Source organism: Rhipicephalus microplus, chromosome 1 (assembly GCF_043290135.1).
Source record: "Rhipicephalus microplus isolate Deutch F79 chromosome 1, USDA_Rmic, whole genome shotgun sequence".
NCBI lineage: Eukaryota > Metazoa > Arthropoda > Arachnida > Ixodida > Ixodidae > Rhipicephalus > Rhipicephalus microplus.
In genome coordinates, this window is record NC_134700.1 from 261,764,015 (window position 1) to 261,783,000 (window position 18,986).

Below are 18,986 nucleotides of genomic sequence, written 5' to 3' on the forward strand. Positions count from 1 at the left end.
ATCCCTGGCGGTGAGTCTATTCGGAAAGTTTTTAGTCGTGAGAGATGTTTCAGCGGTTCCACCACGCACGTTTAAAGACTATCATGGCGGCGCTCTTAAAGAAACCCATGCGGGTGGCCCGGCGAAACTTTTTGAATGCAGCAGTTGTTCGGCAAGACTGTGGCATTTCCAACGGAAAAAACGCTGGTTGGGCGACAACTAGAACAGCTGCATGCGCGTGGTTATCGCAGTGCAGCCACCTCTCGCACTTCGTGACCTCGGCGACGTCTGAAGCACATCGGAGAGCCTTCAGCTGCGCATTACCTGTTGGTGGCTCTTCGACTTCCCGAAGACTATTACAAAGATTAGGTGTGTTCGGAAACAACTGGAGACACTACAGTAGCGCGTCAGCGTTGTGTCGCCTCGGTAGCTGGCGACAGTTTAGGGGCGATGCCGCTGCTGGGAGACCATGGCTCGCACCCTCTACCAACAAGTTCCAGACTCTTGGGGGAGCTTTCACGAACAGTGCGAGGCTTTACTGTGATCAGCAGAAGCCCGACGAGCTTCCAGAAGACGATCCGCCGAAGGACGAGGGCAGTGTTATTCATTACCCTCATCAGGGCGTCGGTGCAGTTACTGCGCTAACTGTGCCTGACATTTGGCCTCAAGTTCCAGTGATAGCTGTTAGTAGGAACCCAGTCTTTCCAAGGTTTATAAAAATGGTGGAGGTGAGTTCATTGTCATTAAATTCGTGCACTAGCACGCCGCAGTGATGAGATGATGCAGATACTGTCATTGACGGCTTGACTCTGTACTTTGGAACACGGCTTCGTTTTCGTGTGCGACCAGATGCGGAAGTAGTATTCCGTTACCGCCAGTTACAAACGCCAATTCTTTTTTTTTTTTTTTGCGCAAGATTTCGGTGTCACCGTTGCTCTAAGTTTTGTTAGAGACTACTTACTACGTTATTTCAACAACAACAAAAAAAGAATATATGCCACAGACAATGTGCACTTGCAGTTTAGGAATAGGTGGGAACATGCACATATGTGTACCCTACGTCCTTGCGTTCAGCTTCCATGTTCAAAGTTGAAGGTACGCTATCTGAAAGCTCGGAAAGCCACTGCGTGTTATGCAAAGTTGCCCAGTGATAAGTATGCACTTATCTTTAGGAACAGCGTACTGCTGTATTTTTTGTTGTTATCGTCCACTTGTTTCCTGTGAACAAGTTTTTTTTTTAATAGCAGTCGAAAGAGAAAATATGTACGTGCAGTACAGCAATAATGAAATTTTTATCAAATGCTAATCTCTTGCCATCTGTACTTAGTGCCAAGTTTGAATTAATTTTGTGTTGTGATTGCTACAGCATTTCACATGTGAGACATAAATAGTTTGTATGTGTGCTGTGACATTTCATGAGCATTCAATGTTTACAGTGTGTAATTATGTGGGGAACTGAGCAGTACTATATGGTTATGCAACTTTCTTTATTTATTGCACAATCTTACAAAATGCAACATTGCAGGTTTCTAACCCAGCACTTGTCGACTTGATAAGACGAAAAGTACGCCTCAATCAGCCATATGCTGGCGTATTTCTTAAACGAGACGAAAGGTGAGCTCTCTCAACTTTGCGTTGCCTCAAGTGAGTTGCTGTCATGTCAGACATACAAACACAAAAAGTAATCTTTAAGTCTTAAATTTTTTGCTTATTTCACAAATACAAAGTTAATATATAGTAGGTTTTTACCTAATTGAAAGTAAAATTGGTCCAGAAACTTGCTCTTTGTGCCTGTAATGTTTCAAGCTTCCAGAGAAAAATAGAGAGGCTGAAAAGGGGCAGCTATATTGCAATAAATATCCATAAAAAAAGTTAATGCCTGAACAAATAGCCACACTTCAGAACTATTCGTGAACTATTTTTGAAATAGTCAATGAATATATATGTACATATTACTAAGTAATCAATATTAGAATATAATGAATGTTTATGTTTTTTTTCCTTTTCTTTTAAACTGCACTTATGATTGTTTACAACATTCCTTTCTGTAGTGCCTTCGAGCCTTGGAAGTACCTTAAATAAATAAATAAAGAAAGAAATGTGTTGGGAATGCTGAAGGTATGAAATAATTTATGAATGTAACAGTTTCAAAACAAGGTATATTTATAAATATGAGTGATTTTTCCTGTTGTTACAAGCAGTAAAAAGGTTGGGACTATGGTCAAGTGTTACTCATTTGTTGTCTGACATCTTCTGTCAGCCCATGAATTCATGTCATTATTATTATTATTATTATCATTATTATTATTATTATTATTATTATTATTATTATTATTATTATTATTATTATTATTATTATTATTATTATTATTATCATCAGTAGTAGTAGTAGTAGATTTTATTCCTGTAGGCAATGTTAAATATGAGAATGCATGTAACATAGCAGGCTACTTTTTGCTCATATGGCCATAATTTTTAAGCTACGGAACAATAACTCTCTCTCTGACAGGATTTATTCTTAAAAATATACTGTCCAATTTCTTGCCCATGACTCAGTTTGTGCTTTAATGGGGCTACAAGAAAGGCTACTGCTGGCAGAACCTCCTGTGCAGGTGAAATGAGTAAAAATGCAAAAAAAAAAACAGTGCTCATACAGTGTAGGATGTGCAACTGAATTCAACTGTGACAATTTAGTAATGACCTCAGGTAGGTGGGATTATTTTTTGTTTGAAGTTGGAAAATTGCTGGTGGCTTCTTTTAAACATTTGCACGGAGTTACAGCTTTCAAAATGTTAGCTTAAGCTATGCCAGGGTGTTAATATTAAAAAACAAAGGAAAGTATTTGCTCTTTAATTGTGCCATTTGTGCTAACTGCATATATTCTCAACGAAGTACTCATTATTCTTTTTTTCCTTTTTCTCATTGCAGTAATGAATCCGAAGTGGTAGACAAGCTGGATGACCTGTACAGTGTGGGGACATTTGTCCAGATTCATGAACTCCAGGACCTTGGAGAGAAGCTGCGTATGATTGTCATGGCTCACAGAAGGTATAGGTGTAATCGAAAATTTGCAGCGGCAGTCTGACAAAAAAATGTCATTGTTTCCTCTTGTTGACAACACAAACGAAATCACTGTCTAGTGTTAGCCAGTGAATCAGCTTTTCGTGTTTGCTTTGTTAGTAGTCTGTAATTTGCCGTTTCGTTATGTGCTCTTTACTATGTTGTAGACCATATGAGGTCCTTGTGTTGCTGCTGAAAGGTAGTTGGCGAATATCATGAGTAAATGTAATTAGTGTAAGAGTAAATTTTGTCTGAGTTTAACCCTTTGCGTTCTGTTTCTTTTTAGGGTCAAGATTATTCGCCAGCTTGTTGAAGGTGAGCATTCCACTGTAGCGTATTCGCTAATGCAAAGTGAACATTTGCTAACTTCACCTGCGCATTACCTCAAATAGTTTCGATTTAACTTCGAATTTAAAAAAATGTTTTAAAAACATTATTATCTTTGAGGACTTTTCAATGCAAATAAACATAAAATTTGCCTAAAGTTAGTCATTGAAGGAATTGTGTACCTGATAATTTTCACTTAAAAGGGTACTGACAAAATTTTGTGGTTGAGACAGCCTGCAGGATCGATTCCTGTGAACATGCGTATATCAACAGCGAATATAACTTGGAAGGTATTTTAAATTAATTTTGAAGTTTGCGTGAGCAATCGATTCTATCGTGCTATTGACACCCTTGAAGGGGTCCCCTGATATGACCATGCTGCATCAAGTTATGACGGCATCTTAGCTGCGATTTTTCTTTGGTCGCATTTGCTCCAGCAGACTATTGCTCAGCAGCTGCTCAGGAGTGCATGGCCGCGTTGCACGAGTTGAAAGTTTTGTGTTTGATGACATTGCTGTCCCGTTTCCTGTTCAAAAAGTTGTTGATGCAAATCATGCGAAAGTGCATCGCAGTTCTGTGTACTGACATGGTTGACATGGTAGAGCATTACACCCGCTAGGTGGTGATGACCTGGTGGCTTGTCGTTATTGAAACCAAAACTGACATTGGTCGGTAATAATGAGCCTGTAAATAATTATCTGTTACACACTGAAAAAAAAAAAAAAAAACGATGTGTCCTGTTATGACTAACAGGCCCCCAGGAAGACATTGCAGTAAAAAAGCGTGAGGCAGAAATTTTTGTGTCGGTACCGCTTTAATGTCATTATATGGTGCATTGTCCGGCCCACTGGTTTACTGTAGGGTACTCTTACTCTAAGCTTCATATAATGCAGTAACATGTTTCATTTTTAACATACAGTGCACTTTATTTCACTTTTTTTATATGAATAGCATTTACTTGTTTTACATGACTGGTATTGAATGAACAATCCAGTGTGATGTAACCAGCACCCGCACATAATTTAGTGCAGCCCTACGCATATGTATGCTGTATTCACATAAATAACTGTAGCCCTTTCTGAAACTGAGCCTTATCTGGAGACAGAACTTACTTTTGCTATTTCTGCATACTATTGGTAAAAAAGCCAATGGTAAATTACACATTCTTGTAGCGGGAACACATGCGAGGCTACGTCTCACTTGTGCACCTTTACAGGAAGCTCAGCTGTGTTTCCGTGAGAATAATTGAGGGGACGCTTGCCTACTTGTCTGCCTTCCATGCTTGTCTAGGTCTGGAGTAGAATTTCAGTTGACGTCTAGTGAGCGTCCTGTATACATTTTTTTATTTTTGTCTTGTTCTCGCTAGCGAAATGCATTCAAGTAAAAACAGGTTAGCCCAACTTTCAGCTTTAGCATTGAAATGCATTGTGCGTCCTTGCAACACTGGTTGAGTGACATTAAGTCGCCATTAAGCTATTCACATTGCAGTGGTAATTGGCACAGATCAATTTTTCGCTGTACTTTCTTTTTCTCTGTGTTGTTTGACAGAAGGGGAAGAGGCGAAAAAATCAAACCGAAGGAGGAGACGTCCGAACGCAAATGGTCGCACTGCCAATGCAGTTCCCCCAAGTGAAGTGATTGAGGATTCTGCACCGGAGGGGGGACAGGCACCTCCACCCACTGTGTCTGTCCCCATGGGGCCTGTTTTGATGGCAGAAGTTGAAAATGTGCCACACGAAAAGTTCGCGATCACAGAAGAAATGAAAGTAAGTAAACAGGACAGTATTCTTTTCAGACTTTACCAATTCATTGAAGGCACACAGAGAGCTACTCATTCTATATGGTTTAGAGTAAAAATTGCTGAGAGTTTCTGGTTAAGTACAGTCAAAATTGAGCACTATAAAAGGGAATGCCAAATTTATGATTAACCAGCAAGTACTCGTGATATACAGATCTACATGTGATTTACTGGTTGTGTAAGAGGACCATTTTCCTAGAACACTTAGGATTATGAACATCTGCATGCTTGCAATTCATTTAGTCACTATGACCAATTGAATGTAATGACAGTGTTCCCTTTCATATTGCTCATAACTGTACACCACACCATCAAAAGTGCCCTGCTGCTGGAATGAATTCTGTTTGTAGGTATGCAGTTTGCGTGATGGCAAGTTGGGCATGATGGATTAATTGCTGCAGCGCGTGACAGGACATACTTGTGGGGTGCATAAAAGGCCACATGCTCATTTATTGCTAGGAGTCGTCATGTTTCGATGTGTTAAATGTCCTGATTTATTTTGTTTTCATACAATGGTAGGCAGTGACGCAGGAGATAGTCAAGACCATTCGTGACATCATTGCGCTGAATCCCTTGTACCGAGAATCCATACAGCAAATGATCCAGGCTGGGCAGCGTGTAGTGGACAACCCTGTCTATCTCTCTGACCTTGGTAAGCCTATTCGTTTGTGTAAGCTTGAAAGTGCATACTAAAAACCCTAAGTTTTCCATTCAGCATTCAGAGTGCAGTGCCTCCTTATTTAGTTTTTCAAACTAAGGCAACAGGGTCTTTGTAACTATGGTTAAAATGGAATGCGTAAATGACTCTGTTACCTTTTTCTTAAGGTACACCACTTTGATATTCCAAGTGTTGTACCTTTATATGAGTGTGGTCCTGGCTGTAGCATGCTCATTTCACAGAATATTTGAAATGGTGTGACACAAGGCCTGTACACAGCAGCTGAAAGCAGCTTCTATAGTGACACTTGGCTTTTAAGCACAGTAGTCAGCATCCTGTACAGTCGAAGAGGCATTGTAAAACCTATGCCACTGCATGACACCAGCGCCTTGCAACTGTCTGCAGCGTGCAGTGATAACCTACAGATGAGATGGTTGCTGATGGACATCATTGAAATATTAAAAATATCTTGTTGCCCTCATCAAGTGCAGCATTCTTCTATAATGAAATTTATTTCCTGTCCCGATGAATTCAATATATAAAAGATGCTTGCTGTGTATATCTTACATACCTTGGCAACTGATGCCATGAGAAGTTACTCCACATCTCATCACTCATTATTTTGTCTTAATGTACATATCACCTTGTGTTGATATGCTTGTCGTGTGCTTTTTTCTGTTCCATTAGGGCCTTGTCTTATGTTCACCTGCTCCATGAATACACGTTTCTTTGATTAGGCAGTTCAAGATGGTGTCACCTGCTGTTCCAAATATAAGAGAGTGAGCTGTAAGCAAAACACCATGAAATCAAAAATACTATAAAGACAAGGTACTCTCTTTAAGAATGAAAATATTCAGTATGGTACCATTTTATAGCACTACATCTTTTGATATTTCATAGGATTTCATTTTTACAGCATTCTGTAGTAATGTGCTTCTCGTAAGCAGCATACTTCGCTGACAGCATGCGTGAACGGCGTTGCCCTTACGCATGCCATTCACGCTTGCACGCACATATGGCATTGTCCTGTGAGGCTTTTGCCATTTATTTTAAATGAATAGTTCTCATAACAGTGTCTAATACCCCTGTCACACGGGCACTTAAAAGTCTTTTAAGTAAGCGGTCTTTTTTTGAAAAGGAGTTCCTGACAGCAGACACACGGCACAGAGCGAACTCCTTTTCAGAAGCGGTCTTTTTCGTAAACTGAGTTCGTCGATCTCTTTTACGGCTCCGAATGAGTAGCCTCGAAACCAGTGGGCGCCAGCAATTTTCGAGTGGTTGAAAAAAAATAGCGAATGCTTATTTTTCTGTCACCAAAATTCTTTGTAAAAACAAATTTCATATCCTGCAGAAGGTGTATTGAACTCTTTTAATGGTTATTTCCTTTTCTACTCTCGTGAGCAGCTACGGCGCGTCGGCAATATTACGTGGGGACGCTCAATCTCACGCCGAACCGTTTTGCACAAGCGAGGAAAGCGTGGCAGTTGTGTGTTTGCCCGTCATTCAAGTGGTCAAGCTTGTATGGGGCAATGCCGACTCGCTTCTCAGGAGTAATGGTTTCAATCATGCTGGTGCACTGTCTTTCGAGCTCACTGCGCAAGCTCTCCACAGTGGTGCCCAGTGGTGCCAGACGGACTTGCGCACGTCGCTAGTTATGGGAATGCTTCCTTAACTAGTGCAACAAACTTTCACATTGGTGTTTCTTCATCTCTTATTCTTAAATTTATTTGAAGAAACGAGCAGTGCAACAAGTCTTTAATTTGTACATCATGAAACATCGTTTAATTTTCATTGCTTCTCTTTTAACTGCTAGCGCCACGCTTTCGCTAGCGTCTTCGAACGAAAACACTAAAAGGAGATCGTTGCTGCCGTGTGTCTGCGCCGCAACACCTCTTTGTTAAAAGTCTTTCAACTTCGTAAAAGACCGCTTACTTAAAAGACTTTTTGCGCGCCCGTGTGACACAGGTATCAGTTGCTCTTTCGTTTGAGTGGAGTACACCGAGCGGTATTTTTTGTGCTTTTATAGAGTGTAATCAGCATTTAGTTTAATGTACTTGACAAATTTCTTCACCATCTTAGGTGCAGCATTGACCGGTGCTGAATCTCATGAGCTTCAACAAATCCTCGAAGAGACCGATGTAAGCATGTTTAATGTTTGTTCTGCTAAGTGTGCTTTTGTAGAGTGAAACAATTATTTTGATATGTCATGTATAATCCTGAGAACCTTCATTCATTTTCAGTATCAGTGCAGATGACTGCAACACATTATTATTATTATTATTATTATTATTATTATTATTATTATTATTATTATTATTATTATTATTATTATTAGGGGTGTGCAAATTGTGAATTTTAGAATTGAATCGAATACCATTCAAATAGTTCTTCAATTGTAAAGCAGTCATTTTAAAAACAGTCCCCAAATGGTGATGTAACATTTTTAATTCAAAAGAGCCCAAAAATCCCACATTTCACATGAAACAAATTCACATTTACAAGTTTAACAAAGGAATGTCACAAATACTTTTAACTAATGTAAAAAAGTACCACAAATTTATCAGCTGAGGCGAAGTCATATGCAGTAACAACTAGAGCTTTAGAAATATTTTGTAACGGCAGGTACGAATATAGCAGTAGCTAGTGTTCAGGGTGACACTTTGCCGACTGTTTTTAAATCAAACATATATTACCATTAAGCAATATTCACGAGTCAACATCATCATGACTATATGATTAATATAGGGAATAATGATGCTGTCACTTCGGCAACACTGAACTCTGGCTGCATACATCTTGGGCTGTCATGATTAAAACGAGCAATTTTACCCCTCTCTGTTCCTATATTTTATTTTCTTGATGTTTTTCCGTCAATGTTTGCTATTAGAAAAAAATTCGGTAATTTATTCAGTATATTCAATATACTCTGTTCAATTGAGTATAACACTATTCGACTTGTTATGCGAAATTTCGGAATGCTCACACACCTCTAACTATCATCACCATCGTTTTTGTTTTTTGGTGCCGAGTAGTCTGCTTTTGTAAACATTGCCTTTTTCTCTCTTACCTCTTCCCAGATATCAAAGCGCCTTCTGTTGGCTCTCTCCCTCCTAAAGAAAGAGTATGAACTTAGCAAGCTACAACAAAAAATTGGCAAGGAGGTATGTCTTTATTGTTTGTACAGCTGCATGAGGAGCACTGGCGCATTTCACATGCCCACTTCCTTTGGCAAGATTTGCTTATGTATTCGTTTCTATACGAGTTATTTATGGTCAGGGCTGGCTGCAAGCGATGATACTCTATGTTGTTCATTTGGAAGTGACCTAGCCACCTATGCACACAGGTTCAAAATAAAATCACTTTCATCATCACCTACTGTTGCCTAGCCAAATCACTGCTCAGTGTTCATGCAATTTAAGATGTAGTTCTTTGAACCAGAAGCAGTTTAGATCTCTGCTTCTTGGCTCTGTGGTCTGAACTCTGTTAGTTATATTGTTTGTACTTTATCATTTCAATGCACTTGAATTTACTTCTCAGTTCTCAGGCTGTAGAAAATTCTAAGAAAAAAATTGGCCCCGTATCTGCATGTTATCTGCAAATGTCGTCAAAAGACAATAGTTTTGCATGTGGAGAGAGTGAACAAAACATTTATTTGATGTTCTGCACAAGAAAATTGGTGAATGGTATTCTGGAGGCGCTGTATTAGAGTGCCTCGAGCGTGCAGCGGAGGCGAACGAGTGCATAGAGGCACGTTAGGCACGAGCGCCATCTGCCAGTTACCTTTGAAAACGAAGGAAGGCATGCGCACCTGCTGAGAAAGTTGCGTGCCATTCTCGAAGGTGATAAGGTGTACAACGCAAAGCGAAGGGTAGGTGCCACCACTGTGTCGTTTCAGCAAAGCGTTGGTAACACTTGTCTTTTTGAGCACCGCGTCGCACTGTCAGAGCAGCGTGTTTAAGGCTACGGTCCTTAGAATTACTTGTGTGTGCCTTCTCTAGTATAAAGGCACACATAAAAAACATCGACGTGTTGTTATGGTACCTCAGATATGCGCAATGATTGCTTTTTAATTGACAATCGCACAAGTATGATCGCTAAAGCTTGAGCAACAATGGTGGGGTTGCAGATGGAATCGGCCGTTTCAAATATCCGGTGCCGTTAAGAGTGGACAAACAGACAAATGTACAGAGAGACCAAAATTTTTGCGCCGAAGGTCCCCAAAAAAGACTATCGTCATTAAAATATTTGGTAGCCTTGTTATCTTATGTGACAGTAGGTACAGTTCACTTGGGGATCACACATGTTTGTGATAATAACTATGATAAAAAGTAAGCTTGTGCGAATATTCGAACAAAAAAATAATGCGATATTGAAATACTTTCCAAATCGAGTTTAAATTGTTGAAAATTTTGAATTATTCGAAACAAACGAATAGGTGCCTATTAATCCACGTGTAGCGCTTTGTAAAGGTGGTTTCACTGCAGTGAAGGGGTGCTAAGCCGTGAAAACATCTATTTAAGCATATTAGTGCATATAAAAGTAGTTTCACTGCAGTGAAGCCCCACTTAAGGTTTTTAAGGTTTTAATGAAGAATTACCCTCGCATCGATTCTGTATTCTTATCATTTTGTTTTCAGTTTAAAAGCGCATTACACCGACTTATATGCTCTGAGTATAGCACATCTTAAAACACAGAATATTTTACTGGCTAACACTAGGACTGTACCGAAAGTCAAATTCTGCCATTATTCAAAGTTGTTGCCACTTGCTTTGATGTAAAAAAATGTCCTTTGCACAGCCCTTATTTCAATTTATAAAAAATATTGTGCAGGTTAAACTTGTGTGCCAAATTAAATTTGCCATATGGTACAAATCAAATCTCATTTTACCTTTCCAAGTTTTACATAGTTACTCGGTTTTTGGACCTTAGAAAAAGGATAGCAGTTGCACACATACATTGACAGAGCATAGGCTTGAGTAATCAGTTTTGCAATTTATCTTACTGTTATAACACACCATTAAACAGAACAGAGGGCAGTACAACAACATAGACGCTATGCTAATTCGATTTCTTTCTGGAGACATCACACCAATAAATGGCTGAAAAGCAGCACACGCAGGTGCATTTATAAGGAATAAAATATTAAAACAGCAAGGATTTGCAAGTGTGTGTACGTCGTGAATTATAGGTTATTGGCAATGGATTTTAAGTAACGTGATAGTCTGCGGTATGATGAGGTGCGAAGCTGCGTCATAGCCGATTGATGTTGTATACATGCGTCTATCAGTAGAGGTTTGAAACTAGGCACATTCACTCTTTGGTGTTCTGTGGCGGCAGGTAGAGGAAAAAGTCAAGACCCAACATCGACGGTACATGCTCCAAGAGCAGCTAAAGGCAATCAAGAAGGAACTAGGCCTTGAAAAGGATGACAAGGATGCCATCGAAGAGAAGTTCAAGCAGAGGCTGCAGGTACAATTGTGCAATAGTTGAACAAGCTAACACATCTACCGAACTCCATTTTTATACCCAAGTTGTGGTATAGCAACAACTCCGTCATCACTCTATCATGACACGCACAATAGCACTTGCTGTGTGCATCCTATTAAATAGTATGATGTAATATTGTATTGTGAAAGACAGCATAATGGTGTGAGTCGAAGTCTAGTGAGAATGCTTATTGGGTTACACAGATGCGTGGAGCCAGTTCTAAGTAAGAAACACCACAGGTTACGTACTGTCATAAACTCGAGATCGTGTGACTATTGTTTCATGTTTCCAACTGACAGAGTATTTAACCTTCTAACAGTTTGGTGGCACATATTTGAGACGGTGTCGTAGTATTTGAAGTAGCTAGTGGTGTAACCCTATTGTCTTCACGTTGCGACAATATGTTGGCAAACTCACTCTACGAGTCGATTCCCACCGACTCATTCAGACTCGGATCGGGCCGTGGGTCTTAGTGAGTTCAGGTTAGTAATAGGTGAATCTGAGTTCGAGTAAGTCCGGTTGAGGAAAATTTTTGCTAGTTTGGCCAAAGTGTGTCCGGCTGAAGGAAATTTTAGTTATTCTGAATCCAAGTGAGCCCTAATTGCAAAATATATTTTTTGAGTGAGTCCGAGTCAGCTCCGCCTTTATTGCCGACCTATCGGATTATCTACACATCTTCAGCATTGCTGTCAGTCTTATATCAGTCGTGTTTTATGCTGACATCTGTACAACATACTAGCGTTTATGTGCCACCACAGTATTTATTGATTAGAGGCATGAGTCACAGGGAGGATATGCCATGACTTGGCCTGGAAAGCTCTTTCACAGGAAGTTCCTAATAAAAGCATTTCATGCTAGTTGCGTATTTGATAAAAATGTCCTCACTGGAACGAAACCACTGATAACTCATATTTGAAGGTACAAGATCAAAAGGCACGTTGTAGAGCAAAAGTTATGAGAGAGATTGGGAGGTATGAGAGTATGAGTCCCAGTGAGTCTGCTTCAGGAAGATTTTGAGGAGCCTGAGTTTGAGTGAGCAAGAAAAAAAATATATTTCTTGAGTGAGTTTGAATAAGTTCAAATTCTATTGCTGACCTGTGGGTGTAGCCAAAAATTTTTTCATTACCATCGTGTAATAGTGTAGCTGTAATGACTCCAACAGGGTGAACAAAAAAGCCATTGCTGGTTACTTAATGAAATTGCTGGGAAAAAGTATTAAGTTTTTTGAATTTGGCATTTGTTACAACTGTCTCAAAAAAAAAAAACAGAAATAGTTTTGTAAAGTTTCACAATTGTAAGTGTCCTCACATAATATCATTACTTGTAAGTGCATTACATATCTAAGATGATAAGTATTGATTTTTCTTCATTTTCAAAGCCTTGTAATGTGTGGATGGATTGTTTCCTGCATGAAACAGGATCTGGTTGTCCCAAAACAAGTCATGGAAGTGATCGATGAAGAATTAAATAAGCTCTCATTTCTCGACAACCATTCTTCGGAGTTCAGGTGTGCAATCTGCCTATTATTAGTGTTCATAAAATTTATTGGCTAATCTTTTTTTTTTCAGGAATGCTGATATCTTGCTTGTTTATCACTTTTGTTTAGACTTGTGCGAATAGTGAATTTTAGGTTCGAAGTGAATTCGAAGAGAAGAGTGATTTTGTTCGGATAATTTTGAATCGAATTTTAGTGGTATGTATCACACATTTTTTAAAATGGGAATAATTATCATGACTTAACTAAACTGCATAATATATTTTTTTTAATTGAAATAGAAGCTCTATGCAAATGTCATTTTTTTTTTCATTCAAAGAAAGTCGAAGCAGCCTTGAGTAGCAGCGGGATTTGAGTTTCAGTAGGAAGCTGTTGGGATTTGAGTTTTGGTAGGATGGTGATGATAACCTGTAAAGTACATAACATTTTAAAATTTATTATACTTGAAGAGTGTAAGCCGTTATGACAATATTTTAAGGGTAATAAAATGATAAATTGATTTGAGAGTAACGTGTTCATTTAAAGGGGCCCTGCAACATTTTTTCAAGTAGCCATGGAGCCACTGAAGAAGCTTGTTGCCTCAACAATTCACCTTTGCAAAATTTTTAGAATCAGTCCAGTATGAGCGGAGTTCCAAAGATTTTTTGCACACTGCGATTGCGTTCTCTCTTCTCATCCCAACGAAAGTGCTATACAGTAACTCTAGTATGCGTTGTCAAGCGGCGGTCTCCCACGGCATCCCCAGTAACAACCGAGCGCGCCATCCTCAAGTCGGCCAATGGCTGCGACAAGTGATTTTTCAGCTTGTAGTGTCATTTGCCAAAAGAAGGGAGCAATGTTTAGCTGTTTTTCAGAATTTATTGTGAATTGCAGGCCGCGTGCTGCGCTATAATGTTTGCCTCATGTGCTCTTGGTAGCCTCGACTACCGATCAGCAGCGTTTTCTGACCATGCTCATTAAGTGTTGCAGGGCTCCTTTAAATTTGAAGGGGGGCTTTGTGGCAGCGCGGATTTCCTGTTGATAGGTGCTTTCATGGCTTAGCATCCCTGCAATGCAGTGAAAGCATCGTTACAGGCAGTTACATGCGAATTTATATAGATTTATTTTTTCATCGCGAATACTTCAAAATTTTCAATAATTTAAATTCGAATTGAAGCGAATTTGTATACTCTACTATTCGTTCGTATATTTATTTGCACAAGCTTACTTTTGTTACATTGAGGTAGCCTCTTGGCTGTTCTGCTATGGCCAAATAAAGAATGGATTACGGTAGTTGGATGTTTATGATTTATTATGTCGGAGTTTTTTGAAGTTGCTCATGATGACAATAGAAGTGAAGAGTAAAAGAATCAATTTAAAGGAAATAAATAAAGGGACCCTAAAACACTTTTTCAAGTAACCATGGAATGGATTGACTGAAAGAACTTATTGCCTCACGAATTCACTGCCTCAAAAATTTTAAGGATCCATCCAATACAAGTGGAGTTACAAAGATTTGTCGCACGCTGCAAACGCATTTTCTCTTCCCTCGTCCCGACGAAAGCACTGGAAGCTCAGCAGAGAGGGATGGCAGGGGCAAAGAAAAAACGTCACGTGCGCCTTGTGACCTTGAGCACTGTTTTCCTTTTTTTTTTCTTCAAATATGTGGCTTTTCAGTGTGATCGCGACTTGTGTACACGTGGACAAGTCGCAGCTTCCCTTGGCGATCTCTGTAATGATTGAGCACGCAATGTTTAAACCAGCCAATGGCTGACAGCTGGCCTTCTTTCATCATTAATTGATAGAAGAGAAAGCCATTTTCGGCTGACTCTGATAATTTATTGTGAATTTCAGGCCGCGTGCTGAGCTATAATGTTTAGGTCGCGTGTTCTTGGCAGCCCCTACTACCGATTGGCAGCCTTATCGAACCATGTTCAAAAAACGTTGCAGGGCTCCTTTAATAAACTTTTCTTCTTTTCATTTGTAGTTGCATCATCCATTTGTCAGTTCGTGACATTCTTTGTGAATTACAGTGCCACAGCACATAAAGGATTCTGCCTTACAGTCACACCATGCTTTAATTGCCATCGATGTTATGAAGCTTTCTTGCCAGTTTTAGCATTTGATGCATGTACGCATACGTTAAAAATACAGAATATAATGAGATTATTTTTAAATTTTATATGCATTGTTCACCAACTGGACTTCTGTCTCCTTTTTTTTTCTGTCTTTTTTTTCCAATGTTGCATCAGATCAGAACTTATTTGATGTTTCTTTTTTTTTCCAGTGTCACACGTAACTACCTTGACTGGCTTACAAGCCTGCCGTGGGGAAAGACAAGCGAGGAGAACTTAGACTTGGCTAGAGCCAAAGAGGTGCTTGAGGAAGACCACTACGGCATGGAAGATGTCAAGAAGCGCATACTGGTCAGTTGCTACACATTTATATATTTAACGTGTGAAGTCCACCTGGATACGTTCAGGCCGCAGGCACTCCGATTAGCCATCTGACTGGGAAAAAAAAAAATTGAGTGCCGGTGGCAAGCAAGTACTTGCAATTTTAAGTACAGTAAATTCTCAGTAAACGGAAATCTGGTAAACAGAACTGCTGCTTAACTGGGACAGATGACTCCAGCATAATTGGTTTCACGCTAGGATTCTCCACTTCTGGTCGCCTCTCGACAAACAGAACTCCTGTTAAACGGAACGCATTTTCGTGGCTCCTTCAGGTTCCGTTTAATGAGAGCCTACTGTAGTTGCAAACTTTGTGATTGCTTTCATTTGCATTCTACATTTAATCTTTCGGGTATTTGTCGCATCATTTGACATTGTTGACAATTATGTCATTCAGAGAATATAGGTTTGTGTTGTATTCTGATTTCTGAAAGTAATCAAGTATTGAAATTGCTAGGATGGAGTATCATGATGTGTACTTGAGCTATTTTTTTTTAAAGAAAAACACGAAACGTAAAGCAAGAAATTGCCTTATTTTGCGAGTACAATTTTCACCGTTGGGCACACAATTTGAATGGAGAGGCTAACTGTGAAAATCACTTTCAAGAACAGTAGCTTGCGTTCCATAACTCCAGGCTGCACGCTTATTGTGCTAGGTCAGATTGCCTTTTTAGGCTTAAAACGATCATAAACAATCCACTAGGCTTGGGAAGAAAACACATCCTGCTGATAGGAGACACTGCCGTGACTATGTCAGCGAAATCTTGCATTTGTACATGGCAAGAAGTTTGCAAACGAGCGGGAAGTTGAAATTTTCCCAGGTGCGCTCTTTCCATATAGAGGCATGCTCTTGCTTGCTTCGCAGCAGTCAGCACCTGCTGTTTAGCTGTTGGCCAGTAGCTGGCATAAATCAGTAGCGCCATTTGGATCAGATCCATTTCTTGCCACATGGTGCTACCATGCGCTGTTGCCACGCTCTGTAGTTTGCTAACATTACACAGGGAGCCACACTCACTCAAAAAAACAACTATGGGAGAGAGCAATTGCGTTTCATCATGTGTGCTCTAGGTCATGATGCATGCTGACATAACTTCTTTCGTCTGTGTAAGTTCCGGCACACTTGTATTCATGAGAAAAAAGAGAAAGCACTTTAAGCATCCAGCCAACCTCTGTAACTCCATTTGTTCTAGGTTTATACAAAAAATGTTCGCAGCGATTGATTTTTGAGGCAAAACTTGGAGGACGCTTGAACTTTACCTTCAAGAGTAGAACGTGGTGGTGTAACTGGGCCCAGCGTACGTCGCCTTCCCAATTGCTAACCTAGCTTCGGTGCACAATGCATGCCTCAACTGCGCCACAAGGAGACGAACGACTGTGTTCGTTACACAGGCCATTTCAAGCTAGTCTGGAATGCATACTGCGAGTACAGTTGTTAAGTGCCAAATAAATATTCCTTATGGGAATTGGCGAAGGGCCCATTATACGTCCGTAAAGCAACACACGGACCTGTGCAGCTGTTTACATTGTTGATGCTGTTGCAATGAATGACGATTAAAAATGTATGAGTGCCTTGTAATGGGTGAGCCTTTAAAACGGCCACTTGTTGCGCAGTTCGCATGTTTTCATGCTTGGTGTGGTTCTATGCTTCTGCCACACAATATTGCATTCGATAAGGAGAATCTTTCGACTACATGAAGCTGATATAGTAGTGTGTGTGTTTTTTGTTTTGTTTTTTTGCTGAAGCAGTTTCAAGAAATAGCGAGGCTCTGTGGTAGTACACCTGCTTGCCATACAGACAGCCTGCTCTCACATGAGCCAAAGATTCTTAGTTATTTTATTTACATCTTTCTTGGTTTTTCAGTCACAGACATAATTATTTTCACTCACAACCAATGACACCAACTCCGAAATTTCAGTGAAATGAGTTCTTTAATGCTGTCACGTTAGTAAAGTTCAATGTCGAGATCATTCAGTAATTATTCAGAAAAGTGGTTCACGGCCCTTTAAGGCACCTCGAAAGCCCTGCGAGTCTGTGTGTATTGTCAAGCTTACCCTTTCAAGAGTATTTTTGAATTCACAATTCTCGTGTTTTTTGTCACCCTCCCATTTGTCCTTAAGTCACTCTTGTCGCTCCGTTGCTGATATTCGGTTCGACCGGGTGAACATGCCGTCCTTTGCAGGAATTCATTGCTGTGAGCCAACTGAAGGGAACAACTCAGGGGAAGATCCTCTGCTTCTACGGTCCTCCTGGTGTTGGGAAGACTAGTATTGCCCGGTCTATAGCTCGAGCTCTTAATAGGGAGGTAAGCACACACCTCTGTGGCTGGCACGAGCCTCTCTCTAATTCGCACGATTTAAGCTCCGTCTCCTTCCCTTTGTGTCAGTAAGTTTTTCATCAGTTTGCATCCTCCTTGACAGGCTTCATTAAAATTTTTATTGGCCTTCTAGCCACACCAAAATACCTTGTTTGCTTTACTCTGTGTCTCATTCTGAAGAGCTTTATAGAGTATTCAGATAACGTAACCCTGGTTTAGCATGGGTCGGGGTTTAATATCTGCTTGAACAAATTTTGAGATCTTGGAATGGTAGACCGCCATAAACCAGCAATAGTTTCTCTTGTGTAATATATATATATATATTTTACGTTGTTTCATATTTTTGGAAAATGCCACTTGTGCTTTTTCTCATTATTGGGAAGTTATTTTCAGCTACGAAGAGGCAATTTCTGCAGTTAATGCATAAAACTTTATCATCTCTTGTGTAAAGACTGTCGTGCATGTTCATGCTCACTTGGCAAATAGTATCTGATTCATGCTCGTAAGTGGGCGAAGAAGTATAACATCTGCCCGGAGTCATTGTTTCAACAAAGAACAATTTCCTTCTTCAGAACTTCGAGCCATCACACTGCGAAATCTTCTCTTTTGTTCTGGTTGTTTTCATTTCTCAATGACTCCCAAATCTTGCTCACATTAGTGATATTACAAAATGCTATTTTGTTTTGAGCGAGGTTGGGCCTCACTTTTTTAGTAATTTCTAAAACTCTTTTTCTTTCACAGTACTTCCGATTCAGTGTTGGAGGCATGACTGACGTTGCAGAGATCAAGGGTCATCGGTATGTTCAACATTTCACTGCACCTTGAGACTTATAAAGACCTATTCTTTTAAATAGTACGTGTATGAAATTGCAAGTTTCTAATCCGTATCAGGACTGTTGTGCAGCAGTGTCCTGCGAGTTATTTTAGCTATAATTCTGACTAGGGTGATTCACTACCTTGGTAGCCTGTACTTCCTACAAGCTGCCTAATATTAATCCTACCACTGTTGAAGATAACAAGTGAAAAGCCTCTTTATGTGCAGTAAAATAAATGTTGCTTGAATACGTTTGTTTACTTTCCATGAGCTTATTCTTATCCACGCTTTGTCTTCACCATGAAGTCGTACCTATGTTGGGGCCATGCCTGGAAAGCTAATACAGTGCTTGAAGAAGACAAAAACAGAAAATCCTTTGGTGCTGATAGACGAGGTATGTTTTCTTTTCCCCAAAACATTCTCCCCCTTGAAGCATCTCTTATTATAACAGCTTACATGTTCAAACTTTTTTTTTCTTTTTCTGTAGGTTGATAAAATTGGAAGAGGCTATCAAGGAGACCCATCATCTGCTCTCCTAGAAGTTCTTGATCCTGAACAAAATTCCAACTTCTTGGATCACTATCTCGACGTCAATGTAGATCTCTCAAAGGTGATTCAAGT

The 18,986-nt window shown here is 39.8% G+C and overlaps 1 protein-coding gene across 1 annotated transcript in view; it reads left to right on the forward strand.

The window, feature by feature from the left end:
- The first annotated feature begins 19 nt into the window (after positions 1–19).
- The window catches only part of LOC119187116 (lon protease homolog, mitochondrial), a 28,515-nt gene continuing 9,548 nt past the window's right edge, over positions 20–18,986 (forward strand). The window contains exons 1-15 of the mRNA XM_037435365.2: positions 20–707; positions 1,505–1,593; positions 2,908–3,027; positions 3,326–3,354; positions 4,915–5,132; positions 5,684–5,816; positions 7,902–7,960; positions 8,900–8,983; positions 11,160–11,291; positions 12,728–12,816; positions 15,071–15,209; positions 17,417–17,539; positions 18,293–18,348; positions 18,672–18,759; positions 18,853–18,975. Of these exons, the coding sequence (XP_037291262.2) occupies positions 45–707; positions 1,505–1,593; positions 2,908–3,027; positions 3,326–3,354; positions 4,915–5,132; positions 5,684–5,816; positions 7,902–7,960; positions 8,900–8,983; positions 11,160–11,291; positions 12,728–12,816; positions 15,071–15,209; positions 17,417–17,539; positions 18,293–18,348; positions 18,672–18,759; positions 18,853–18,975 (2,145 nt within the window). The 5' untranslated portion in view covers positions 20–44. The remainder of the gene's footprint in view (positions 708–1,504; positions 1,594–2,907; positions 3,028–3,325; positions 3,355–4,914; positions 5,133–5,683; positions 5,817–7,901; positions 7,961–8,899; positions 8,984–11,159; positions 11,292–12,727; positions 12,817–15,070; positions 15,210–17,416; positions 17,540–18,292; positions 18,349–18,671; positions 18,760–18,852; positions 18,976–18,986) is intronic.